This window comes from Symsagittifera roscoffensis, chromosome 5 (genome assembly GCF_963678635.1).
Source record: "Symsagittifera roscoffensis chromosome 5, txSymRosc1.1, whole genome shotgun sequence".
Taxonomy (NCBI): domain Eukaryota; kingdom Metazoa; phylum Xenacoelomorpha; order Acoela; family Convolutidae; genus Symsagittifera; species Symsagittifera roscoffensis.
Window position 1 is genome coordinate 67674814 of NC_087066.1, and position 27650 is coordinate 67702463.

At 33.3% G+C, this 27650-nt stretch overlaps 3 protein-coding genes across 5 annotated transcripts in view; 1 reads left to right on the forward strand and 2 right to left on the reverse strand.

Moving 5' to 3' along the window:
* Positions 1–27650, reverse strand: part of LOC134845466 (glycogen debranching enzyme-like) — a 643946-nt gene that overhangs the window by 458796 nt on the left and 157500 nt on the right. The gene's annotated exons all lie outside the window — the stretch shown is intronic.
* The window catches only part of LOC134845467 (serine/threonine-protein phosphatase 2A 65 kDa regulatory subunit A alpha isoform-like), a 525354-nt gene that overhangs the window by 378262 nt on the left and 119442 nt on the right, over positions 1–27650 (reverse strand). The gene's annotated exons all lie outside the window — the stretch shown is intronic.
* Positions 25684–27059, forward strand: LOC134846848 (UDP-glucuronosyltransferase 2A2-like). The gene is made up of 2 exons (XM_063864244.1): positions 25684–26492; positions 26567–27059. The coding sequence occupies exons 1-2, from the start codon at positions 25684–25686 to the stop codon at positions 27057–27059; spliced, it is 1302 nt and encodes a 433-aa protein (XP_063720314.1).

A 27650-nucleotide genomic window follows, 5' to 3' on the forward strand; every position in this document is an offset into this window, starting at 1 on the left:
CTCGACCAGAAAAAAAAGTGTTCAAAATTTGCTTCGAAAGCCAGAACAGCTAATTGCTTTTTATCAGGAGCAAGCCCTGATTCTATCTGGAGGGACCCCTCCTCGTGAAAACCCATCAGGGAGAAGACACTTAGAGATTAGAGACTCCCAGCTAATTATCGCTTCGGAGCAACAGTGAATCATTTCTAGAAAAAAAACAAGAAAAAAACACGTTCGACTGGACCGAGAACAAACGTTTTGACTGAGTTCAACCGCAGAGTTTTTTCAATCAAGAAGAGTTCGACTGTGCTGAAAATTTGTGTTCCGTTTTAGGTTTTCACCAACTCGACTGTTGTTGGCTTATATTTCGACTGTGCTTGACCTATAGATCGACTGTGCTCAACCTGTGTTTCGACTTTCTCGATCAAAAATGGGGATGCATCGACCATGCTAGAAATACGTTTCGAATTTTTCGATTATCAAATAATTTGAATGAAATGACAAAATTTTATCATGCATGCTTTTCAACTTTTGAATCAATTTTTTGTGATAATGTTTGATTTGAAAATAAACTGTAAGAACCTGTAAAAAGCAAATTTTTTCCATAGAATACTTTTTTTTCAAGTTGAATCTCCCAATTTTGCTTTTTTTATTTTTAAAAATCTGGATTGAAAATGCTGATGTGAAAACTAATATATGAGGAACTTCCAATAGATTTTACTTTTCCTTGTCGCAGGAATCCGTAGATTTCAAAAACTTAAAATATTCCCTGTGAAATTTTTAGTTTCGCGGTAAGCAAATCTCCTTATATGATTGGTGACCGAAAAAGCTACCCATAAAACTTTTTTTTTGAAATGAGCTAATTATCAACGTTTCAGGCAATTCCAGAACTAAAAAAATATGTATGCAGGATCTATTATTGGTAATTTTTCATATATGGAATTTAATGAATTGCATTTTTTCATAAATACGATATGTGTTTTTTTTTTACTAATTTGGACTAAAAAATTTTGGTTTGTGTGTGTAACCGAACACAAGTGGAGATAATCCTGGTAACTCAAGGCCTGAGTTGACAAAAATTATAGGTTTTGCATTCAAAATTTATTCAAAACGAAATGAAACTAGTATCCCAAACAAACAACATTATGAGAAAATATTTTTGCAAAAAAAATTACGAATAATCAAATTTTTCGAATTTAAAATTTTGAACTCATCATTCCTTGCCCAAGGCTTACAAAAAAGTGCAATATTTAATATATAGATATTTGAGTGCTTTCGAGAAAAACTTATTCAAAAATGAAGAAAAAAATTGGAATTTTTGTGTATCCAGTACTACGTTATGCCTAAAAAATTAAATTTTGATGGCATAATTTTAGCAAAAATTTACAAATTTTCGTAATTAACATTTTTTCATAGATTTATGCTTGAAATTACATGATTAGCATTTTTGGTCGATGGAGTTTCACCCGGGTCAATAAGTAATGATATGGTCACAGAAAATTTGGTTTAATTAAGAAAATTGGAACAGCCAGTAGCAGTTTTAGGGGGAGGGGAGGCGGTGGACTTCTTTTTCCTCAGGAAATCTACACCTTGTCAACCCAAAAGGTCCCCCTTTGTACTATTTTGAAATATCCATTTTTGGCTGACGCACCCTAAAATTTTTTATAGGCGCATTTGGCGCCAATAAGTATTGAATTTTAGGGAAAAGAGCATGCCGAGAAAATGCGACTTCTGGTCAAAGATTTCTAAAATGTGCCTAAGAACACCTTTTTGTCCTTTGTTTTCAAAATGTTTCTTGCGGTGCAGAAACTTTGGTCAAAATAGGTTCACAATATTAATTTCTGAGAGACCCTTTCACACCGTAAAGAAAACAAAATATTTGAGACCGCAAGGAGCCGATGAAAGTAAATGATCCGTGGACCAAAATTGGTGTTGTTCAAACTGTTAAAACCCTGGGAACCGACCAACTTTCAATTACATTGAAGATTCTAATTAAACCATGATAGCCGGTTAATTTAGTGAAAAAATGATCAAATTATGAATTTTCAGAGACGTAACTAAAATGAGTTTGACTAGCAAACAATACTGCTCGTATCAGGGCGAAGCCCTGAATATTCAGACTGCCTGTTAAGGTCTATAGTGTAGGAAACACTTTAAAAGTTGCTAACACTTTGAAATATTTTCGATAGAATTTTTTTTTGGAAAATTAACCCCCCACACGCTATGTAGGAGCAAATGATATATTTCACCCGCAGAAAAGAAATCAAATAGCATGCATTAATTCAATTTGGAATGAAAAATTCAAACTCAAGTTTTAAGTTTCTTTGCTCTGCTAAAGATTAATTCTGCTAAAATTTAAGAAAATGTCTTGGATTATATCAGTACCACTCTTCATTTTGTCCGCATAATTTATACCATTAACACAAAATATATTGCGCGTTAATTGTGCCAAGCTGGTCAAAATAGCAATCTTTAGCCCCCCCCCCCCCCCCCCCATAACCTTATAAAACACAATCAGAGGTAAAATATATTTTTAATCAAGTAAAGCTTGAGTCCTGTACAACAAAACCTTTCAAACAATATAAAATATCTTGTCAAAATTGCTAGTTAAAAAATCGAAATTTGTCTGGAGAAAAAAACACCCCGAGCGCGAATATTCTGTCATTTTTTTCAAAATTTGTTCGAAAAAAAAATAAAACAAAATCGAAGTGAAACGATGACTTTAAATAAAAAAGAGTTTCTTGAAGCATGGTTATGAATCGTTTATAAAATTTTCGAGTCATAACTTAAACGAAGTCTGTATAGCAAGTTCAGCATCCAAAGCAGGACCAATAAGAATTTTCGTTGACTCTTTGTGGTTTTACTTTGCGTTTTTAGTATCTTCTCAAAGACTTCATCGTATACACTAGACTAATTTCTTTTTCCCTTTTCACTTTCAAAGCAATGAATAAACCATGAGAACCGACCAAAACTTCGGAATAGTGTGGAAACTTCGAGAAATTTGGATTACGGCGAGCTTCAAACCATCAAACTGTTTAAAAAAAATTGTCACTAGTATTTCAGATGATGCAGCTCTGGACTAGCCGTCTTTGAATTAAAAGTTGATATTTGTGCTTTGAGTTTCAAAAGTATAGCTTTTTATTGCTCTAACTAAAATATTTCAATAACAATTAGCTCCATTTTTTTCAGATCAAGAAGTTGTTCACGATTAAGCATAAAAACCAAATTTATTGTGGCGGCCATCGGAGCATAAATCAATGATCTAATTTTTCAATAACACATGGACCCAATCTGTATTGACCCGCTCGGTGACCATGCCTCTTGCTCAGTCCCACACTGTGGCCCCTTTTGTCTCCCTCACTATGGCCATCGGCAGGAGGCTTCAACCCAGTAGTACTTTTGGGCAGTCGGTCCATACTTGCACTGTGTTGTGTCCATGGCATTCTGTACCCGTGCAGTCTGTATTCTATAAATTTTGTTACTGCTAGAATACATACTGTGAGTAGCATGCCCCCGAAAAATGAGAGACTGGCGTAGACACTGGCCAACATCGCATCTAAACATAAACTCATCAATTTTCCTGTCATACGGCACAAAACCAGAAAAAAACTTGAATGAGACTCAATGTAATGTTAGAAAATCTCGTTTTTTTTTGTTCTGAATAATTGAGCAAATCAGATTCAATTGTTGTCTTCGAACTTTGGAAATACCATACGACTTTGGAAAGGAAAGCCCGTTTTTATCGGTAGCAAGTTTTGCTTTCTTCTGAAGACTTAACTTTCACTCCACGATAATAACTATATTTTAAGCCACAAACTTGTAAAAAAACTTGTGTAAAATTGGGCGTTTACATTTCAGTTTGGCATGCAAAAAGTCCAATAAAACATCAACAACTTTTCTTTTCAAACTGACTCCGAGAAAAATTAACAATAGTCAAGTGTGGAATCAAATTGTGGCCCTAATGGTCGTGATTGTGATTTTAACAAAAAAAATTGGCGCAGTGTCCAAAAAGTCTATGCTGAGTTTCTTCTTATTTTAGACTGAATTAAATAAAAATTAGAAAGAAGTGAGAAGCTGACCTCAACATCTGATGATATTAGGATTTAAGCGCTATAAACTCACATCCATAGTTTGGAAAATACTCCTATTTTATATATGGAACCCAAAAAACACATTGGTGGAAAAATTAAACATATATAGATGTGTCTTTCGGGTTCCTGGTTTTCGCCTGAAACCAGGAACCCTTTTTCACTTCAGTCTCCGAATTATATATTTAATTTTTGTGAGTGCGTCTGCTTTTTTGAAAACACGAAATTATTAAACATGCTATTTTAAACAATGTTTATCATTTTATTGCCTTCAACTGCATTTGTCTGCTGGGAACTTGTTTTAAAACCTTGGCTTGTCATAGAAGTCTGACTTAGTAATTTTTGTAAACTTAAAGCCGTTAAATGTGATTTTTTTCCGTGTCAAATTGTTTCTTTTACAATTTTTAATACCTTCTATAGATTTAATTTGATATGAACTGGCTTTTGGACAGGCTTTTTTGAAATGATTTTTATAAAATATGACTGGTTTTTCAGATGATTTTTGTAAAATTTTTTCCATTTTTTATAACTGAAAAACATCACTTGTTTGGTAATTTGTAGTTTGAAGCTTCCTTTCGACGCTTTTTTGCTGAAATTTGATTTGTTGATAAGGATATTATCAGACACAACCTCACGATGGTAGTGGGATGAAGAAGTTACTGCGTGACATCACTTTTAGCTCGAATCTTCAACATAGCGCGAGAAAAATCACCCCAGTGAAAGCCTCTTCGGTGAACATCAGCTTACATCATAGATCTTTTTGATTGAATTCTCAATATTATTTTAACCAAAAACCTCACAGGCAACAAATAATTTGAAAAAAAACTTCTAATCATCAATTTACTTTATAATTCCGGGCTTCTTTTTCTTTTTCGGAAGGGAATCTGCATCAAATTGAGATTCCTATATTAATCAAAACACTGGAATAAGAAGAAACTATTGTTCTTAATCACATTTTTTATGAGTTCTTGATGCAAAAACCGTTCAATCAGCTTCAAAACAACCTGTTTCTACGAGTTTGCTGACAGCATCTTCTGTCGATTATCATTGAAAGTCATTCACGCTGTTGATGGAAACGGTGAATGATGTTCAAAAAAGAATTCTTAGGTTGCTCTTCCGGAAATGATTCAACGATTTTCTCGAACCAAGCTTTTTGTTCCGACTATCAAAGAAAGAGGCGCTTTTGATAAAAATTTATGCTATATGATAGATTTTGTTGTTCTGAGCTCAAAATAATCATAGAAAATACTTTACTTGGAATGTATTTTTGTTAAGCTACGCTGGTTTGAAAAATGCTAAATTGGGATAATTAACGCACAATAGATATATTGCGTTCTTATAAAACGCGTATACCGCAAATTTATTGGTTTCAAATTGAATTGAAGCCAGCAGTGTAAGCCTTCTGAAACGATTCAAGCTGCTAAACATCCCCATGAAATAGTTTGTGAAAGATAAAATGAAAAAAAAAGGTGAAACCATTTCGAAAAATTGATTGACTTTGGTTGAATAATTGACCAAATAATTCAAAAAAAGATGTGTGGGGAAATGAAAAGAAAAAAAACGAAGAAAAAATTCTTCGTTTTTTCTCAATTGTTTTTTTTTAAATTTTCTTTCTTCATTTTATCACCCCACACGCTATGTAAAAAAACTAAGGGTGTGTTTAGCGTCGCGTATTGTGATAAAAGGATTCAATTGCTGGCCTCAATTCAATTTGGAACGCATTAATTCGCTTCTTACTCGTTTTATAATTACGCAAATCATTGCACTTTAATTATCCCAAATTGGCCAGATTTTTGAAGGCCCGTCATTTAAAAAAACTCACAGGTGAAATTTTTTTTCAAATTAGCTTAAGATAACAATTTTACTCCGATGCTGATCAATACGAGCTGCTAAACATACCCACTTAAGTAGCGTGAGGGCAAAAAATAAAGAAAAAAGAGAAAGGAAAAAATTGTTTTCCGAAAACATTTCGACTAATTAGGTGAATTTGGGTGAATAATTGACAAAATTATTGAGAAAAATTAAGCGTGTGGGGAATACTTTGAAGAAAAAATGAAAAAAGCAAAATTTTTTTCTCAATATAGTTTTCATATGTTTTTTTTATTTTATCACCCCACACGCTCTGTAAAACACTAAACATCTGTTTCGAGTCGCGTATTGTGATAAAAGGATTCAATTGCTGGCCTCAATTCAATTTGGAACGCATTAATTCGCTTCTTACGCGTTTTATAATTACGCAAATCATTGCACTTTAATTATCCCAAATTGGCCAGATTTTTGAAGGCCCGTCATTTAAAAAAACTCACAGGTGAAATTTTTTTTCAAATTAGCTTAAGATAACAATTTTACTCCGATGCTGAACAATACGAGCTGCTAAACATACCCACTTAAATAGCGTGAGGGCAAAAAATAAAGAAAAAAGAGAAAAGAAAAAATTGTTTTCCGAAAACATTTCGACTAATTAGGTGAATTTGGGTGAATAATTGACAAAATTATTGAGAAAAATTAAGCGTGTGGGGAATACTTTGAAGAAAAAATGAGAAAAGCAAAATTTTTTTCTCAATATAGTTTTCATATGTTTTTAATATTTTATCCCCCCACACGCTCTGTAAAACACTAAACATCTGTTTCGAGTCGCGTATTGTGATAAAAGGATTCAATTGCTGGCCTCAATTCAATTTGGAACGCATTAATTCGCTTCTTACGCGTTTTATAATTACGCAAATCATTGCACTTTAATTATCCCAAATTGGCCAGATTTTTGAAGGCCCGTCATTTAAAAAACTCACAGGTGAAATTTTTTTTCAAATTAGCTTAAGATAACAATTTTACTCCGATGCTGAACAATAAGAGCTGCTAAACATACCCACTTAAATAGCGTGAGGGCAAAAAATAAAGAAAAAAGAGAAAAGAAAAAATTGTTTTCCGAAAACATTTCGACTAATTAGGTGAATTTGGGTGAATAATTGACAAAATTATTGAGAGAAATTAAGCGTGTGGTGAATACTTTGAAGAAAAAATGAAACAAGCAAAATTTTTTTCTCAATATAGTTTACATATGTTTTAAATATTTTATCCCCCCACACGCTCTGTAAAACACTAAAGGTGTGTTTCGAGTCGCGTATTGTGATAAAAGGATTCAATTGCTGGCCTCATTTCAATTTGGAACGCATTAATTCGCTTCTTACTCGTTTTATAATTACGCAAATCATTGCACTTTAATTATCCCAAATTGGCCAGATTTTTGAAGACCCGTCATTTAAAAAAACTCACAGGTGAAATTTTTTTTCAAATTAGCTTAAGATAACAATTTTACTCCGATGCTGAACAATACGAGCTGCTAAACATGCCCACTTAAGTAGCGTGAGGGCAAAAAATAAAGAAAAAAGAGAAAGGAAAAAATTGTTTTCCGAAAACATTTCGACTATTAGGTGAATTTGGGTGAATAATTGACAAAATTATTGAGAAAAATTAAGCGTGTGGGGAATACTTTGAAGAAAAAATGAAAAAAAGCAAAATTTTTTTCTCAATATAGTTTTCATATGTTTTTTTTATCCCCCCACACGCTCTGTAAAACACTAAACATCTGTTTCGAGTCGCGTATTGTGATAAAAGGATTCAATTGCTGGCCTCAATTCAGTTTGGAACGCATTAATTCGCTTCTTACGCGTTTTATAATTTGGCAAATCATTGCACTTTAAATATCCCAAATTGGCCAGATTTTTAAAGGCCCGACATTTAAAAAAAATCACAGGTGAAATTTTTTTTCAAATTAGCTTAAGATAACAATTTTACTCCGATGCTGAACAATACGAGCTGCTAAACATACCCACTTAAATAGCGTGAGGGCAAGAAATAAAGAAAAAAGAGAAAGGAAAAAATTGTTTTCCGAAAACATTTCGACTAATTAGGTGAATTTGGGTGAATAATTGACAAAATTATTGAGAAAAATTAAGTGTGTGGGGAATACTTTGAAGAAAAAATGAAACAAGCAAAATTTTTTTCTCAATATAGTTTTCAAATGTATTTTTTTATCCCCCCACACGCTCTGTAAAACACTAAACATCTGTTTCGAGTCACGTATTGTGATAAAAGGATTCAATTGCTGGCCTCAATTCAGTTTGGAACGCATTAATTTGCTTCTTACGCGTTTTATAATTTGATAATTTGGCAAATCATTGCACTTTAAATATCCCAAATTGGCCAGATTTTTAAAGGCCCGTCATTTAAAAAAACTCACAGGTGAAATTTTTTTTCAAATTAGCTTAAGATAACAATTTTACTCCGATGCTGAACAATACGAGCTGCTAAACATACCCACTTAAATAGCGTGAGGGCAAAAAATAAAGAAAAAAGAGAAAGGAAAAAATTGTTTTCCGAAAAGATTTCGACTAATTAGGTGAATTTGGGTGAATAATTGACAAAATTATTGAGAAAAATTAAGTGTGTGGGGAATACTTTGAAGAAAAAATGAAACAAGCAAAATTTTTTTCTCAAAATAGTTTTCATATGTTTTTATTATTTTATCCCCCCACATGCTCTGTAAAACACTAAAGGTGTGTTTCGAGTCGCGTATTGTGATAAAGGGATTCAATTGCTGGCCTCAATTCAATTTGGAACGCATTAATTCGCTTCTTACGCGTTGTATAATTACGCAAATCATTGCACTTTAAATATCCCAAATTGGCCAGATTTTCGAAGGCCCGTCATTTAAAAAAACCACAGGTGAAAATTTTTTTCAAATTAGCTTAAGATAACAGTATTACTCCGATGCTGAACAATACGAGCTGCTAAACATAACCATTTAAATAGCGTGAGGGCAAAAAATAAAGAAAAAAGAGAAAGGAAAAAATTGTTTTCCGAAAACATTTCGACTAATTAGGTGAATTTGGGTGAATAATTGACAAAATTATTGAGAAAAATTAAGCGTGTGGGGAATACTTTGAAGAAAAAATGAAAAAAGCAAAACTTTTTTCTCAATATAGTTTTCATATGTTTTTATTATTTTATCCCCCCACACGCTCTGTAAAACACTAAAGGTGTGTTTCGAGTCGCGTATTGTGATAAAAGGATTCAATTGCTGGCCTCAATTCAATTTGGAACGCAGTAATTCGCTTCTTACGCGTTTTATAATTACGCAAATCATTGCACTTTAAATATCCCAAATTGGCCAGGTTTTTGAAGGCCCGTCATTTAAAAAAACTCACAGGTGAAATTTTTTTTCAAATTAGCTTAAGATAACAATTTTACTCCGATGCTGATCAATACGAGCTGCTAAACATACCCACTTAAGTAGCGTGAGGGCAAAAAATAAAGAAAAAAGAGAAAGGAAAAAAATGTTTTCCGAAAACATTTCGACTAATTAGGTGAATTTGGGTGAATAATTGACAAAATTATTGAGAAAAATTAAGCGTGTGGGGAATACTTTGAAGAAAAAATGAAAAAAGCAAAATTTTTTTCTCAATATAGTTTTCATATGTTTTTATTATTTTATCCCCCCACACGCTCTGTAAAACACTAAACATGTGTTTCGAGTCGCGCATTGTGATAAAAGGATTTAATTGCTGCCTCAATTCAATTTGGAACATATTAATTTGCTTCTTACGCGTTTTATAATTTGGCAAATCATTGCACTTTAAATATCCCAAATTGGCCAGATTTTTAAAGGCCCGTCATTTAAAAAAATCACAGGTGAAATTTTTTTTTCAAATTAGCTTAAGATAACAATTTTACTCCGATGCTGAACAATACGAGCTGCTAAACATACCCACTTAAATAGCGTGAGGGCACAAAATAAAGAAAAAAGAGAAAAGAAAAAATTGTTTTCCGAATACATTTCGACTAATTAGGTGAATTTGGGTGAATAATTGACAAAATTATTGAGAAAAATTAAGCGTGTGGGGAAGACTTTGAAGAAAAAATGAAAAAAGCAAAATTTTTTTCTCAATATAGTTTTCATATGTTTTTTTTATTTTATCCCCCCACACGCTCTGTAAAACACTAAACGTCTGTTTCGAGTCGCGTATTGTGATAAAAGGATTCAATTGCTGGCCTCAATTCAATTTGGAACGCATTAATTCGCTTCTTACGCGTTTTATAATTTGGCAAATCATTGCACTTTAAATATCCCAAATTGGCCAGATTTTTAAAGGCCCGTCATTTAAAAAAACTCACAGGTGAAATTTTTTTTCAAATTAGCTTAAGATAACAATATTACTCCGATGCTGAACAATACGAGCTGCTAAACATACCCACTTAAATAGCGTGAGGGCAAAAAATAAAGAAAAAAGAGAAAGGAAAAAATTGTTTTCCGAAAACATTTCGACTAATTAGGTGAATTTGGGTGAATAATTGACAAAATTATTGAGAAAAATTAAGCGTGTGGGGCATACTTTGAAGAAAAATGAAACGGGCAAAATTTTTTTCTCAATATAGTTTTCATATGTTTTTATTATTTTATCCCCCCACACGCTCTGTAAAACACTAAAGGTGTGTTTCGAGTCGCGTATTGTGATAAAAGGATTCAATTGCTGGCCTCAATTCAATTTGGAACGCATTAATTCGCTTCTTATTCGTTTTATAATTACGCAAATCATTGCACTTTAATTATCCCAAATTGGCCAGATTTTTGACGGCTCGTCATTAAAAAAAATCACAGGTGAAATTTTTTTCAAATTAGCTTAAGATAACAATATTACTCCGATGCTGAACAATACGAGCTGCTAAACATACCCACTTAAATAGCGTGAGGGCAAAAAATAAAGAAAAAAGAGAAGGGAAAAAATTGTTTCCCGAAAACATTTCGACTAATTGGGTGAATTTGGGTGAATAATTGACATAATTATTGAGAAAAATTAAGCGTGTGGGGAATACTTTGAAGAAAAAATGAAAAAAGCAAAATTTTTTTCTCAATATAGTTTTCATATGTTTTTTTTTATTTTATCCCCCCACACGCTCTGTAAAACACTAAACATCTGTTTCGAGTCGCGTATTGTGATAAAAGGATTCAATTGCTGGCCTCAATTCAATTTGGAACGCATTAATTCGCTTCTTACGCGTTTTATAATTTGGCAAATCATTGCACTTTAAATATCCTAAATTGGCCAGATTTTTGACGGCTCGTCATTTAAAAAAATCACAGGTGAAATTTTTTTCAAATTAGCTTAAGATAACAATATTACTCCGATGCTGAACAATACGAGCTGCTAAACATACCCACTTAAATAGCGTGAGGGCAAAAAAATAAAGAAAAAAGAGAAGGGAAAAAATTGTTTCCCGAAAACATTTCGACTAATTGGGTGAATTTGGGTGAATAATTGACAAAATTATTGAGAAAAATTAAGCGTGTGGGGAATACTTTGAAGAAAAAATGAAAAAAGCTAAATTTTTTTCTCAATATAGTTTTCATATGTTTTTATTATTTTATCCCCCCACACGCTCTGTAAAACACTAAAGGTGTGTTTCGAGTCGCGTATTGTGATAAAAGGATTCAATTGCTGGCCTCAATTCAATTTGGAACGCATTAATTCGCTTCTTATTCGTTTTATAATTACGCAAATCATTGCACTTTAATTATCCCAAATTGGCCAGATTTTTGACGGCTCGTCATTTAAAAAAATCACAGGTGAAATTTTTTTCAAATTAGCTTAAGATAACAATATTACTCCGATGCTGAACAATACGAGCTGCTAAACATACCCACTTAAATAGCGTGAGGGCAAAAAATAAAGAAAAAAGAGAAGGGAAAAAATTGTTTCCCGAAAACATTTCGACTAATTGGGTGAATTTGGGTGAATAATTGACAAAATTATTGAGAAAAATTAAGCGTGTGGGGAATACTTTGAAGAAAAAATGAAAAAAGCAAAATTTTTTTTCTCAATATAGTTTTCATATGTTTTTTTTAATTTTATCCCCCCACACGCTCTGTAAAACACTAAACATCTGTTTCGAGTCGCGTATTGTGATAAAAGGATTCAATTGCTGGCCTCAATTCAATTTGGAACGCATTAATTCGCTTCTTACGCGTTTTATAATTTGGCAAATCATTGCACTTTAAATATCCTAAATTGGCCAAATTTTTAAAGGCCCGTCATATAAAAAACTCACAGGTGAAATTTTTTTTCAACTTAGCTTAAGATAACAATTTTACTCCGATGCTGAACAATACGAGCTGCTAAACATACCCACTTAAATAGCGTGAGTGCAAAAAATAAAGAAAAAAGAGAAAGGAAAAAATTGTTTTCCGAAAACATTTCGACTAATTAGGTGAATTTGCGTGAATAATTGACAAAATTATTGAGAAAAATTAAGCGTGTGGGGAATACTTTGAAGAAAAAATGAAACAAGCAAAATTTTTTTCTCAATATAGTTTTCATATGTTTTTATTATTTTATCCCCCCACACGCTCTGTAAAACACTAAAGGTGTGTTTCGAGTCGCGTATTGTGATAAAAGGATTCAATTGCTGGCCTCAATTCAATTTGGAACGCATTAATTCGCTTCTTACGCGTTTTATAATTACGCAAATCATTGCACTTTAAATATTCCAAATTGGCCAGATTTTCGAAGGCCCGTCATTTAAAAAAACCACAGGTGAAAATTTTTTTCAAATTGGCTTAAGATAACAGTATTACTCCGATGCTGAACAATACGAGCTGCTAAACATACCCACTTAAATAGCGTGAGGGCAAAAAATAAAGAAAAAAGAGAAAGGAAAAAATTGTTTTCCGAAAACATTTCGACTAATTAGGTGAATTTGGGTGAATAATTGACAAAATTATTGAGAAAAATTAAGCGTGTGGGGAATACTTTGAAGAAAAATTGAGAAAAGCAAAATTTTTTTCTCAATATAGTTTTCATATGTTTTTATTAGTTTATCCCCCCACACGCTCTGTAAAACACTAAAGGTGGTTTCGAGTCGCGTATTGTGATAAAAGGATTCAATTGCTGGCCTCAATTCAATTTGGAACGCAGTAATTCGCTTCTTACGCGTTTTATAATTACGCAAATCATTGCACTTTAAATACACCAAATTGGCCAGATTTCTGAAGGCCCGTCATTGAAAAAAACACACAGGTGAAACGTTTTTCAAATTAGCTTAGGATAACAATATTACACCGATGCTGAACAATACGAGCTGCTAAACATACCCACTTAAATAGCGTGAGGGCAAAAAAAAGAAAAAAGAGAGGGAAAAAAATGTTTTCCGAAAACATTTCGACTAGTTGGGTGAATTTGGGTGAATAATTGACAAAATTATTGAGACAAATTAAGCGTGTGGGGAATACTTTGAAGAAAAAATGAAAAAAGCAAAATTTTTTTCTCAATATATTTTTCATATGTTTTTATTATTTTATCCCCCGACACGCTCTGTAAAACCCTAAACATGTGTTTCGAGTCGCGTATTGTGATAAAAGGAATCAATTGCTGGCCTCAATTCAATTTGGAACGCATTAATTCGCTTCTTACGCGTTTTATAATTTGGCAAATCATTGCACTTTAAATATCCCAAATTGGCCAGATTTTTAAAGGCCCGACATTTAAAAAAAATCACAGGTGAATTTTTTTTTCAAATTAGCTTAAGATAACAATTTTACTCCGATGCTGAACAATACGAGCTGCTAAACATACCCACTTAAATAGCGTGAGGGCAAAAAAAAAGAAAAAAGAGAGGGAAAAAAATGTTTTCCGAAAACATTTCGACTAGTTGGGTGAATTTGGGTGAATAATTGACAAAATTATTGAGACAAATTAAGTGTGTGGGGAATACTTTGAAGAAAAAATGAAAAAAGCAAAATTTTTTTCTCAATATATTTTTCATATGTTTTTATTATTTTATCCCCCCACACGCTCTGTAAAACACTAAACATGTGTTTCGAGTCGCGTATTGTGATAAAAGGAATCAATTGCTGGCCTCAATTCAATTTGGAACGCATTAATTCGCTTCTTACGCGTTTTATAATTTGGCAAATCTTTGCACTTTAAATATCCCAAATTGGCCAGATTTTTAAAGGCCCGACATTTAAAAAAAATCACAGGTGAAATTTTTTTTCAAATTAGCTTAAGATAACAATTTTACTCCGATGCTGAACAATACGAGCTGCTAAACATACCCACTTAAATAGCGTGAGGGCAAAAAAAAGAAAAAAGAGAGGGAAAAAAATGTTTTCCGAAAACATTTCGACTAGTTGGGTGAATTTGGGTGAATAATTGACAAAATTATTGAGACAAATTAAGTGTGTGGGGAATACTTTGAAGAAAAAATGAAAAAAGCAAAATTTTTTTCTCAATATGTTTTTCATATGTTTTTATTCCCCCCACACGCTCTGTAAAACACTAAACATGTGTTTCGAGTCGCGTATTGTGATAAAAGGAATCAATTGCTGGCCTCAATTCAATTTGGAACGCATTAATTCGCTTCTTACGCGTTTTATAATTTGGCAAATCATTGCACTTTAAATATCCCAAATTGGCCAGATTTTTAAAGGCCCGACATTTAAAAAAAATCACAGGTGAAATTTTTTTTCAAATTAGCTTAAGATAACAATTTTACTCCGATGCTGAACAATACGAGCTGCTAAACATACCCACTTAAATAGCGTGAGGGCAAAAAAAAGAAAAAAGAGAGGGAAAAAAATGTTTTCCGAAAACATTTCGACTAGTTGGGTGAATTTGGGTGAATAATTGACAAAATTATTGAGACAAATTAAGTGTGTGGGGAATACTTTGAAGAAAAAATGAAAAAAGCAAAATTTTTTTCTCAATATGTTTTTCATATGTTTTTATTCCCCCCACACGCTCTGTAAAACACTAAACATGTGTTTCGAGTCGCGTATTGTGATAAAAGGAATCAATTGCTGGCCTCAATTCAATTTGCAACGCATTAATTCGCTTCTTACGCGTTTTATAATTTGGCAAATCATTGCACTTTAAATATCCCAAATTGGCCAGATTTTTAAGGGCCCGACATTTAAAAAAAATCACAGGTGAAATTTTTTTTCAAATTAGCTTAAGATAACAATTTTACTCCGATGCTGAACAATACGAGCTGCTAAACATACCCACTTAAATAGCGTGAGGGCAAGAAATAAAGAAAAAAGAGAAAGGAAAAAATTGTTTTCCGAAAACATTTCGACTAATTAGGTGAATTTGGGTGAATAATTGACAAAATTATTGAGAAAAATTAAGCGTGTGGGGAATACTTTGAAGAAAAAATGAAACAAGCAAATTTTTTTCTCAATATAGTTTTCATATGTTTTTATATTTTTATCCCCCCACACGCTCTGTAAAACACTAAAGGTGTGTTTCGAGTCGCGTATTGTGATAAAAGGATTCAATTGCTGGCCTCAATTCAATTTGGAACGGACTAATTCGCTTCTTACGCGTTTTATAATTACGCAAATTATTGCACTTTAAATATCCCAAATTGGCCAGATTTTCGAAGGCCCGTCATTTAAAAAAACTACAGGTGAATATTTTTTTCAAATTAGCTTAAGATAACAGTATTGCTCCGATGCTGAACAGTACGAGCTGCTAAACATACCCACTTAAATAGCGTGAGGACAAAAAATAAAGAAAAAAGAGAAAGGAAAAAATTGTTTTCCGAAAACATTTTGACTAATTAGGTGAATTTGGGTGAATAATTGACAAAATTATTGAGAAAAAATAAGCGTGTGGGGAATACTTTGAAGAAAATATGAAAAAAGCAAAATTTTTTTCTCAATATAGTTTTCATATGTTTTTATTATTTTATCCCCCCACACGCTCTGTAAAACACTAAACATGTGTTTCGAGTCGCGTATTGTGATAAAAGGATTCAATTGCTGGCCTCAGTTCAATTTGGAACGCATTAATTCGCTTCTTACGCGTTTTATAATTTGGCAAATCATTGCACTTTAATTATCCCAAATTGGCCAGATTTTTAAAGGCCCGTCATTTAAAAAAAATCACGGGTGATTTTTTTTTTCAAATTAGCTTAAGACAACAATATTACTCCGATTCTGAACAATATGAGCTGCTAAACATACCCACTTAAATAGCGTGAGGGCAAAAAATAAAGAAAAAAGAGAAAGGAAAAAATTGTTTTCCGAAAACTTTTTGACTAATAAGGTGAATTTGGGTGAATAAGTGACAAAATTATTGAGAAAAATTAAGCGTGTGGGGAATACTTTGAAGAAAAAATGAAAAAAGCAAAATTTTTTTCTCAATATAATTTTCATATTTCTTTAATATTTTATCTCCCCACACGCTCTGTAAAACACTAAAGGTGTGTTTCGAGTCGCGTATTGTGATAAAAGGATTCAATTGCTGGCCTCAATTCAATTTGGAACGGAGTAATTCGCTTCTTACGCGTTTTATAATTACGCAAATCATTGCACTTTAAATATCCCAAATTGGCCAGATTTTTGAAGGCCCGTCATTAAAAAAAAAACACAGGTGAAATTTTTTTTCAAATTAGCTTAAGATAACAATATTACTCCGATGCTGAACAATACGAGCTGCTAAACATACCCACTTAAATAGCGTGAGGGCAAAAAATAAAGAAAAAAGAGAGGGAAAAAAATTGTTTTCCGAAAACATTTCGACTAATTGGGTGAATTTGGGTGAATAATTGACAAAATTATTGAGAAAAATTAAGCGTGTGGGGAATACTTTGAAGAAAAAAAGAAAAAAGCAAAATTTTTTTCTCAATATAGTTTTCATATGTTTTTATTATTTTATCCCTCCGCAAGCTCTGTAAAACACTAAAGGTGTGTTTCGAGTCGCGTATTGTGATAATAGGATTAAATTGCTGGCCACAGTTCCAGTTGGAACGCATTAACTCGATTCATACGTGTTTTATAATTACGCAAAAAATTGCAGTTAGCAAGATTAGCAATTTTTAAACACCCGTAATTTTACAATAGATAATGAGAGGTGAATTATATTTTTTAATTTGAGCTGAAAATAACACTATCTCTCAAATGGTATAAGCAATTCCATCAAAAAAGTTTATTTAATAAGTCAAAAACTGACTGAATAAAAAAACCACAACAAGCATAAATATTTCTCTTTTTTTTTCTACGAAAGTTGGAACAAAATTCGCGCGAGTTTTTGGGAGCCGAACACATGTTGATTTGAAAGATCATTTAATGTATAAAGATCTGCGTGTATAAGTGAGTAATGAAAATTGACATGTCTACAAAAATTTCAAGTTTTTTCTTCTGGTTTTTGATTTTACTTATAACGTTATGATCTGTTACACTGTCGTAGAAAAACTACAAAATTTCGATCAAATTGTGTTACAAAAAACATTTCTCAGCCAAAATTTTCTGAGCCATCACTGACTCGTCTCCGTTAAGTATGCAGTCAAAATTTTTCGGTTATGGTGATCAATTGTTAATGTTTTCAAGAAAAAGGACTGTGACTCAAGTTTCGAAGTTTTGCTGAAAACCTTATTAAAAGTTTTTGTTTTCCTAGACATGATTAAGTTTTTTCGTGTACGTGAAGCATAATTCGGGTCTCTCATTCAAGGAATATTTTAGTTTCTATATTTTCTTTTTTTTCGAGAAATGAAAGAAAACTCATATGAGAACCAGATCAAGCATCACATTTTTCATTAGAATTTATTAGAAATGATTTCAAAGAGTGATTGAGTTTGAGCTCGTATGTGCTTCAAAATAAGCTATAAGTCTTTTCCGGTTAACAACTTGTCTAGAAGAAGTATCATTCTGGCATTATCACTTCTTTCACTTTTGGAACTATTGATTTCCTTCACATGTTCCTTGAGTTCCTTCATCGTTTAGTATCTTGTAAGGTTCGTATTGGTACACATAGTTTAATTTCAAAGTTTTCTGATTAGATTTTGAAGTTATTGTGTAAAAAATTTAAATTCTGTCAGGTTGATTTTTTTCGGCTAAACGTCAGTTTCAGTACTCACATATTGTATAAAAAAATAGCTTTATGCTATTTCGGTGATTTTTTTATCTGGAAAAAAAAACATTTATATCGTTTTTGGTCGTCATTTTCCTGAACAAAACTAATATGCTTTGACTAGAACACTAACCAGTTAGTAGAAAACAGAGAAATTATAAGGTACTTTCTAAATGAATAACTTTTTGAAATAATGATACTCGCTTCAATTTCCCTCCGCTTGTTGCTGAATTTTTTCCTCCAACTTCCAAAAAATATTTTTTTTATTGTTTTTAATATTAAAATCTTGACATCGCTAAGTTTTCTTGGAAACTTAGTTTCTGTATTTAACGACAACTTAAGACAGTTCTAAAATGTTCGAATTCTGAAACTAAAACATACCGGATTACAAAATTGTTTCTGTTTTCAAAAGTCGGAACTATAACACTTCTGTCGTTTGTAATTGAACGTTTTGTGGACATTTTTTAAAAAAAAATCAGCACACCAGTTGACATGGAACTAGATTTTTTACCAATTGTTCCCAAATCATTTTGTGTTTTTATTTTTCTGTCATCTATAATTTGTCTTTCGCTTTATAATTCTCAACGTCCTGATTTTTTTCCATCGGAATTTTGTTGTTGAATTGTAAATGCATCTTAGCGTATAAATCTAAATGATTTCGCAAAACGAATGTTTCCTCAAATGTTTCCTTAATTACTTTTATACTTCTGTCTTTTCAACAAATTTTTTGAACCGTATTGAATAACGCGCTCGCCGAAAAATGAGGGTGCAAAACTTGTAAAGTTATGTTTTTTGACTTTACAGGTTACCGGTTAAGTTTGGAAGCGTTATCTTCTTTTTAAAATGATTAGCATCTGCTTAGATCGCCATTATTTTTGCAACTTCAAGCACTTTTCTGCAGCTCCAGTTACAGTGAGAGTGCCAAAAAATTGAGTAGATAATAAGACAAATATGAGCATGAAAAATTTTCTTTTTGAGATTACTGATTTTAAAATCTGTATAAAAGTTTAATCGAAGTTGATTTAGTTTTAAGGAAATCGTAAGACCAAGAAAATGATTTTAATTGTTCTGAATAAGTCTGCAAAGGGTTTTAAATACAATTTTGTTTAGCTCATTCAGCTCAATACAAAAGTTCGTTTCGTTTCATGAGTAATGCAAAGCGCCTTTTGTCATCGTGTCAAGAATTTCGCTCTGATAGTACTCGTTTATTTAATAGTTTAAATTAAAATGGTTCAATTCGCTGTCAGTTGATGATTGCCTAACAACTGTAGGAGGATTCGTGTCACGAAGAGGATACCCCGGCATCATAGTTTCCGAACACGCCCGCAATTTTGTAGGAACAGAATTGGAGCATACAGACAACAACTATGTGAAGCAATATCTCGCAGAAATGAATGTTGAATCCACCATCAGCAACGCACTACAGAGGAGTCTGGAATCGACTGATTTAGACAGCATAAAGAACACTACCAATCATTTTAGGAAGTGAACGCCTAACCGACACAACATTCACAACATTAGTAGTGGAAACCGAAGCACTACTGAAATCAAGACCGATCACCAAACTCTCAGAGGACATCAACGACAACGAACTGTTAACCCTTAACTACATTTTGCTACGCAGAGGATACACAAACATGCGACCAGAAACCCCTAAAAACTTTCAGGTTTCGGCATCAATAGTTCTCGTACAACTCAAACGATTTAGTATCACTTCTGAAAGAGACTTCTTAAGGAAAACGTATCAGATCTGATCAATAGATACAAGACGTGGTTCAACTCAAAGAAGTAGAGTTGTTTGGGTGTACGTTGAGAACACACCACGCGGAATATAACCCTTAGAAAGGATCGTGGCTTCCATCCCAGTAAGTGACAGGCTATCCCGTCACTTTGACGTCAAAACTGTTCCAGTAGTTTTGCGAAGACCAGCGATAAAGTCTTGCTGTGCATGAGGAAAGATTGCAAACTAGAAACACTCAACAAACTTCAACTGATTGAACCTTAAGTAATCATGGTTCCATTACCTACTTAAAAGAGTAATTTTGGTGACTTTCTTTGTGCCTCTTACAGACCATGCTCCCCCGAGAGTGTTCATAATTTCCTAACTTCGAAATTTTTCTGATGATTTTTTTTGATTTGTGAGTTGGATTTTGTAAGTGTTTCACACAAAAAGTTGTAACAAACTGATTTGCAGCTTGCCTACATTTGCATACTTTTAATTAAACACTGAATCAAAACATTTCGAAAGATTAAAAAACGAAGAACCACAATAGTATTCTTTTGATTTTGAAATCATAGTACTTCATCGCATATACTTAGTGAGATATTCGACTTTAGTTTAAGGTATACAAGACCAGCGTACCTTCAACACACTCATCTGAATTCGAAACTACTATTTAAATTTTGATACAAACTTGAGGAAAATCATCTTGTTTATAGGCTATCTCCACCAAGATAAAAATCAAGCAAGGATAGCCGGTTACTGAGCAAGTACCACAGAATGTGCCAAGCACAGTCTTAAAAGTAATTATAAAAGTTTTTTCAAATTGTTGTCGTTTTTTTTTCTGCATGTTATGATAAAGACATCAGAACGAAAAAGTAAAATTAGGCATATTTGACAGTGATAGTAAAATAGTTCAATTGGAAAACAGTTTTTTCAGAAAATTGACAGACGTTTTTTGAGTTTCAAAGTTTTTGATTCCCAAAATTGCGCTAAAAAATTTCAAAAACTACTTTTACTTGAGTAAAACTAAGTTTTCGCGGCTTCAATTAAGATTAAATAAGCTATTGTAAGCCGACACGGTCACCTTATCAGCTCAAAATTAGACCAAAAATCAAAAATCTCAACTGGTTTTTCTCGACACTAGAAAAAATTTTGAGATATTTTAAATGTGGTTCGAATCACGACTTTATAATGATATGTCAATTAACCCAGTCTGATGATTTTTGTGGTATCTAATTTTCTGATTTTGCGTGGAAAACAAAAAAACGTAAGCGCACCCGAATACAAAGTTCCTTTCCATTTTAAATGGTCGAAACAATAATGACTTAATGGAAACTAATTTTTATACCATTGAAACTGTGCGTGATACCTCAAGTTGTCCAGGTTTGCAGCATTAAAAACTATGTGTGACTCATACACTTCTCGCGGAAAATAAAACAAATATTCAATGGTCTCAATGGATCTCAAAGAAAAACGGTAATGTTACGAGATCAACATTGAGGAATATTTTAGGTTGATCTGACCGTATATAGTCCTGTTAGCAATAAATATCTACAAACTAGTTTTGAAATTTGATTGGCGAAGCTGAATTTAATGCAAATTTCCTTTTTTGTCTATAAAAAAAAACTAAAAAAAAGAGAAAAGAACATTTTTTTTCCTAATTATTCACATGAAATATGACAGTGTTCTGAACAATCGGGTGGTACTGGACAGTTACCGGCTCTTCTTGTTTTCGTAATATTAATTTCTACATAGCCTAAGTTTTTTAAGCGACGAACCCGGTTACATAAGGAGGAAGAAAATGTGATGTGGTTACCTGATGTGGTCGGCGTTTTTCTCACATTGATTCCTGGGGCCGGTGATGATAAAGGGACAAAAAACGGCGTCGAAGAGCTATAACGTATTCTATTCATGACTATCTGTGATTTGAATAGAAAACATACATGAAAATGAAAAATAAAGGAAAAAAATAATGAAAAAAAAACTTGAATGAAAAAAAAGGGTTAAAAAACTTCAAGATTTATTTAGCCAGCTATAATCACCGATGCATCAATAATGAACTGAAGAAAAGTTATGACAAGAAAGTCGATTTATTGAATATCCAGACACGGGCTCATTCGAGGGTGAAATTGTGTCATAACTGCGACGAGGATGCAAAACCACATCCAGATTTATAGCAACTTGAGAAGACATGAAGAAGGAAGCAGCGCTCAAATGGAAATAAGTAATGTAATAACTGTCTGGTGTGATAAGTATTTACGATTTCCAGTATGCCTTCATCAATTTATTGTTATTGAATAGAGAGAGGGAGAGGGGGGCTTGAAATCATTGAGAAATGGGTCGACTCAATTGTTTTTGTCTGCTAAAATCTGTTGACGGGGAAAGGAGGAAATTGGTTGTAGCATAATTTATTAACAAGAGCAAACAAATGTTTCCTTGTGGAGTAATGCATGTCTAAATTCAAAAGAGAGCAGGTTTGACGTAATCGGGTTCTAAAATAAGGTTTGATGTCTTTTTTTCATCAGAAATTCTAATTTTTGATGCACAAAAAATATATGGACTGCAGCTGAAAACGCACAATGAAAGAGATTTATGGATACTGAAACATACAAAATGAAGTAGTCTTAAGCCTTTTTTGTAATAAAGACTGAAAAAAAGGATTAATCTTATTACTTGATGTGATAGAATTTATTTGGCCCATTCATTGCTGATAACCGAATCACAGAAGTTCAAAAGCATAGTAATGAATTAGTAAATAGAGCTCCTGTAATTGAAAAGAAAAAGGCGTCAAGTAGTTCAAAGGAGAAGGTGATTTGAATTGTTCAAAAAAACAGGAACCAGGAGTCAATAAAAAGACGGAACTATGGCTATATCATGCGCTTTTGCATCCAAATAAACAATGGCAATGCTGCTTCCTCGTGGTGACACCATTAACCATTGAAAAATCACCTCTGCAAGCGATTCAATCAGTAATTGTAATTGCATTTATAAGCACTATACAATTTTAGCTACTACTAAGGCAGCATTTTTTTATCCGTGAGAGTTTCTTTTCAATTTCTCTCTGATACTTTTTTGTCACCATTTTTTTAATTACCATTTTTTGGAACTTTCAATGGCCACAGAACAAATGAAAATTTTCTTAATTGCATGGTTTTTGCTCCAGGTTGTATTTCGAGACAATTAGAATAGAATCATAGCATCAAGTGAATGGAGCTGGGAAATTTGGCCTCTGGGTGAGAGTTTCTGGACTGATTATACAGACATATATAGTTCTCAACACCCAAGTTAGACTAATTGAATTAGAACCAGCACCTCGGTCTGGAATTTAGCTGGGCTATAAATGTAATCACAATTACCACATGCTTTACTGGACGAGAGTGGTGATGTCAGAAGGCGCCAAGGTGTTTTAAAAAATATATATACAAAATGAAGTAGCAAAAAGGCCACATGCTTTCGTATTTATATATCGTCTTTTTTCCCCTTCTAATTGAATTTCAAGCTGATCCGATTTTGCTAAATGGCTCGTGATTTCATATTATGAGAACTTTTCGTGGAACAGAATTGTTTCCATGCTTAAAAAGGATAGCTGGTTGCTGTGCGAGTAGCACAGAAAATTTTGACCACAATAACAAATAAAAAAAAAACATTTGTTTTTCAAAAATTGGGTCGTTTTTGTTCTTCGTATGATGAAAGGATCTCAACGAAAGTTTAGAACTTTTTTTATGACCTTTCGATAATGGAGCTATTGGAATAACTAACTATTCGATAGTAACAGTAAACAAGACAGGGCAAAGTCATATATCAGGGCTCGTATGTAAGGGCAAAGTCATGAATATTCTGACTGTGCCCGTTGATAAAGACAATTTTAAAAACGATATCAAGGTTCGAAGCGACTAAGTTTTTCATAAAACAAATGCAGGCAAATACATGACTGCCAAAAAGTTTAAGTAAATCCTCAAAAATGAAGGAAAAGTTTAAATCTGAAATTTAAGTTTTTGCCAGATTGCCGGATTTGTAAATGTAATCCAGATTCGTGGTGCACGCAAAATAGCCACGAATTACATAAATTTTATTGAGTGCAGCTAAAGTTTTCATTATTTGGTCTTTCATGCTGTGATTGTCTCAAACTTTTCAAAAAAAAAACAGGCCAATATTTTCAAAAAGTGAATTTTTCAAAGAGGAAGCTTTCTAGCTGGATTCAATATGTTTCTTTTTTATAGTAACGAGTTTGGCAATTTTTGCCACTTAGTCAATGGGTTTTCGTAGTTGAGAAAACAATTGGTTATTTTCTTTCCGTAAAAACCATTTACAGCAAATTTCCTGATATTTGTGTGCAAAATTTGCTAGCCATAAAAAATTCATAGAAAGAAAAGTGCTCAAAATAGAGCTTTGATAAAAACTTTTTGTAAATATGGAGTTGTATAAAATTGTAATAGTTTTCGCTAGAATTTTTGCAAATTAAAAGCAAAAATGACTGCTCCTATCAAGGCAAAGCCTCTAATGTTTTGACTGGTAAAAAGTTCAAAAGTTAGAAATATTCGGAAACAAAAATCGTTTTTTTGTCACTTTATCTTGCCGCTTGCTCCTCAAAAGCACAAATTATATCGCTGGTTAACTATCTCAAATTTACAATTTTCAAAACCCCATATTTTATCGAAAAAGTACCCAGCAAAAATATGTTTTTTCTAAGCTAGAAATCAAGACATATTTTCAATGAGATGATACTACAAAAAATTGTCAAAAACGCCTAAATATACAGTAGAAAATGGCGTGGAAAAAGAACCAACAACCCTGAGCACAAATAACTTGCCACTTTCTTCAAAAAACGCAACCACAAGATTGATCGTATCAGGGCGAAATCTTGATTGTTCCGACTGCCTTCTAAGGTCAATGGAGTAATGTTGTCTTCGGAAAATAATTCGAATTTTAATTGCATTCGTGAAAAACCTGGCCCTATGTTAAGTGCATTTGAGAAAAACTATGTTAAGTACAAACCATTATATTTTGCATATGAAAAAATCTTAAATAAAACAAAAAGCATGCATCAATTCAATTTGGAATGATCTCCATACTGATTAAATAACCGCTCACGCGTTAATAGTACGAAATAGATCGCGCGTTAATTATCCCGAGCAGTCCAAATTGGCCATTTTTAAACACCCATAATTTTACGAAAATTTTCACAGATGAAGAATATTTTAAAAGTCAAAAACAGCTTTCAGATGAAATTTGAAAATCTTTTAAATATTGCGGTTTTTTAAGTCAAGCAAATCGAATTTTTGAGCTCTTCCAAATCCTTGTAAGACTCCATTTTGACCAAATGTTCTGCGCCGCAGGTTTTTTTTTTTTTTGAAAAAACAGGCCAAAACAGGCTTTTTCATTAGTATTTGGAAAAAATTGACCGAAAAGTTGCGTTTTTTCTGCGCGCGCTCCCCCTCAAAATTCGTTTAAATTGGCGCCGAAGGCACCTTTAGAAATTTTTTTAGTTCAGTCTGCCAAAATAGTTCAGCCTTTGGGTCGGCAGTCAGCCTTTGGGTCGGCAGGGGGTCGAATCCCTGAGGGGGGCGTCCCCCTAAATCCGCTGGTGCTTATCTTAGTATCTAGGACAACGCCTTTGAACTGATTAATCAATCAATGATTTGAGGGCAAATTTACAAATAAACAGAAACTAGAACTAGTTCATAGTTTCTCATCCAATTTGAAACCAAATAGTACCATACTATTTGCTATAATCTCTAGAGTCAACAATTAATCAAATCAAACTTCAATAAAAAATTTCACATCGGAAAGTAAAGAAATAATACCATTAATATTTAAAACAATTGTTCAATCAGTAGCTTTTTGCAAAGGCTGTCTAACTTTGATTATTTTCGCAATGACCTTAGTTAGGATGGTAATGCTTGTGTTCTTGTTATCAATTCAGACTTGTAGCGCAATTAACATTTTATTTTACATGCCATGTATAGGCGGCCATTTTGGCACAATGTCGACCCTACTAGCTCCTCTGTGCAAATCGAACAACTGTACCGTTTTTGAGTCTGCCAAAATGTGCGAACAAAAATTGGCGTCGTTTCATAAAACTGTCAACTTTGAGGTCATAAAAGGTCACGGACTTCCTGATGAGTATTCAATCGACGGAAATGTTGATTTTCTGCTCCGCATTTGCGATATATTGACTGATATGTACATTTACGCTTATAATGAATTATCGAAAGTGATTGATGGAAACCCTGGAAAGTTTGATCTTCTGATTGTGGACAGCTCGGCAGTTATGGGAAGTTTGCTGGTTGGCGAGAAGTACAACATGCCAACGATTCATCAGAGTCCAGGGCTGCCAGGAGGAGTGGAGTGCATCCAGGACAAATGGCCAGTCACTCTGTTCGAACTATATCTCCTCAAACCATTCGGCAAAAAGTGTTGGAACTTCATCCAAGAAAAAAGAACCCAACTTAACTTACCCGATATGGACTACCAGGGAGGTTTTATTGGCACCGAATATTCCGATAGGTTCCCCATGTTTCTTCCTACGTCACCTTCAATTTACCCTAAACCCCATCATACTACCGAACATATTTACTTGGGTGGTTTGCGAGATGAACAATTACATCCCAAACTTAGTCCCGAACTAGAATCATGGATCAAGAAAAATGACAAAAACATAATCTACATATCCCTCGGAACCCATTCCACCCTGGAGACTGAAGAGTTGAGGGCTTTTGTGGATAGCCTGAAAAGTGAGGCAAAGTACAGGTTTATCTGGTCATTGGGACTTGGCCTGGAGAATAAAGCCAAGTCTGTCGGAATATTCGACCAAAATAATGATCAGGTATTCCTGAGTGACTACTTGCCTCAATTTACTCTCCTAGGAAAAACCCAAAAGTCAAAGTGTACGTGTCGCATTGTGGTCTAGGTTCCATGGTTGACCAAGTATCAAGAGCAATTCCAGGCGTGTTTGTGCCTCAGTTCAGCGACCAATTTTCCAACGCAGCCAAATTGGAAAGTCTCGAAACTGGAATTATTTTAAAAGATTTCAAATACGAACACTTAATGGAGGCTATTGATAAAGTATTTGGTAACTATGCTTTGTATAAGAAACACTTAGAGCGTCTTCAAAAAGAGTTCAAACAGTATGAAAACTACGAAGCTATTAATGAATTTGCTCTCAAAATTGCGTCCAGAAAGAAGTTGACCGTCAAATATAATCTACCTTATCAAGTCCACTGCCCAAGAGTTGCTACCTTTTGGATGGCCTTGAAGGTGGCTCTGCCAGTTGTTGGGTTTGTGACTCTGTGTCTGGCGTATAAACTGTTCTGTCTATGCTGCAAAAAGAGCAAATATAGCGAAAAGAAGGCACAGTAGACATTGGTACATTACAAAAAAAATATATATATGCTAGATGTTTCATTCGGACCATTAAATATTAAATAACTATTTTATCAGACCATGTTTTAACTATGTATATTTTCAGGCAACTCAAAACTTCATTAGGATAGTTCTAGAGATTGAAAAACACAAGACAGTGGCAGCACAACTATATGAAGCGTCGAAATTCATAATCAGTTCGAGGCGCATGACCACACCTCATTTAAATTCTGCTAATTGTTTTCAAAGGATGCCAACTTGGTTTTTCTTTACGGCATAAGTCTTGACCAAGTTTCAAACATCTAAAAACTTCTTCGGCTCAAACAAGCCGGAAGTTTTAAGAAACGTCTTCAAAAAGATTATCTTATCTGGGTAAAAAGTAGCCTTGCAAACGTGGGAGAAAACGTAGTTCAAATTCACGTGCGGATAACACGGAAGCTCTTAAGTTCTTTTTGATTAATTCTGCAGCCAAAATCTGCTAGATAATTTCTGAGCGCTGTTACAAAAAGTATACAAAAAGCATAATTTGGATTTAGCGCTCAGTTGTTTATACAATTCGCCTTAGATTCTAATTTAAAAAGTTTAACG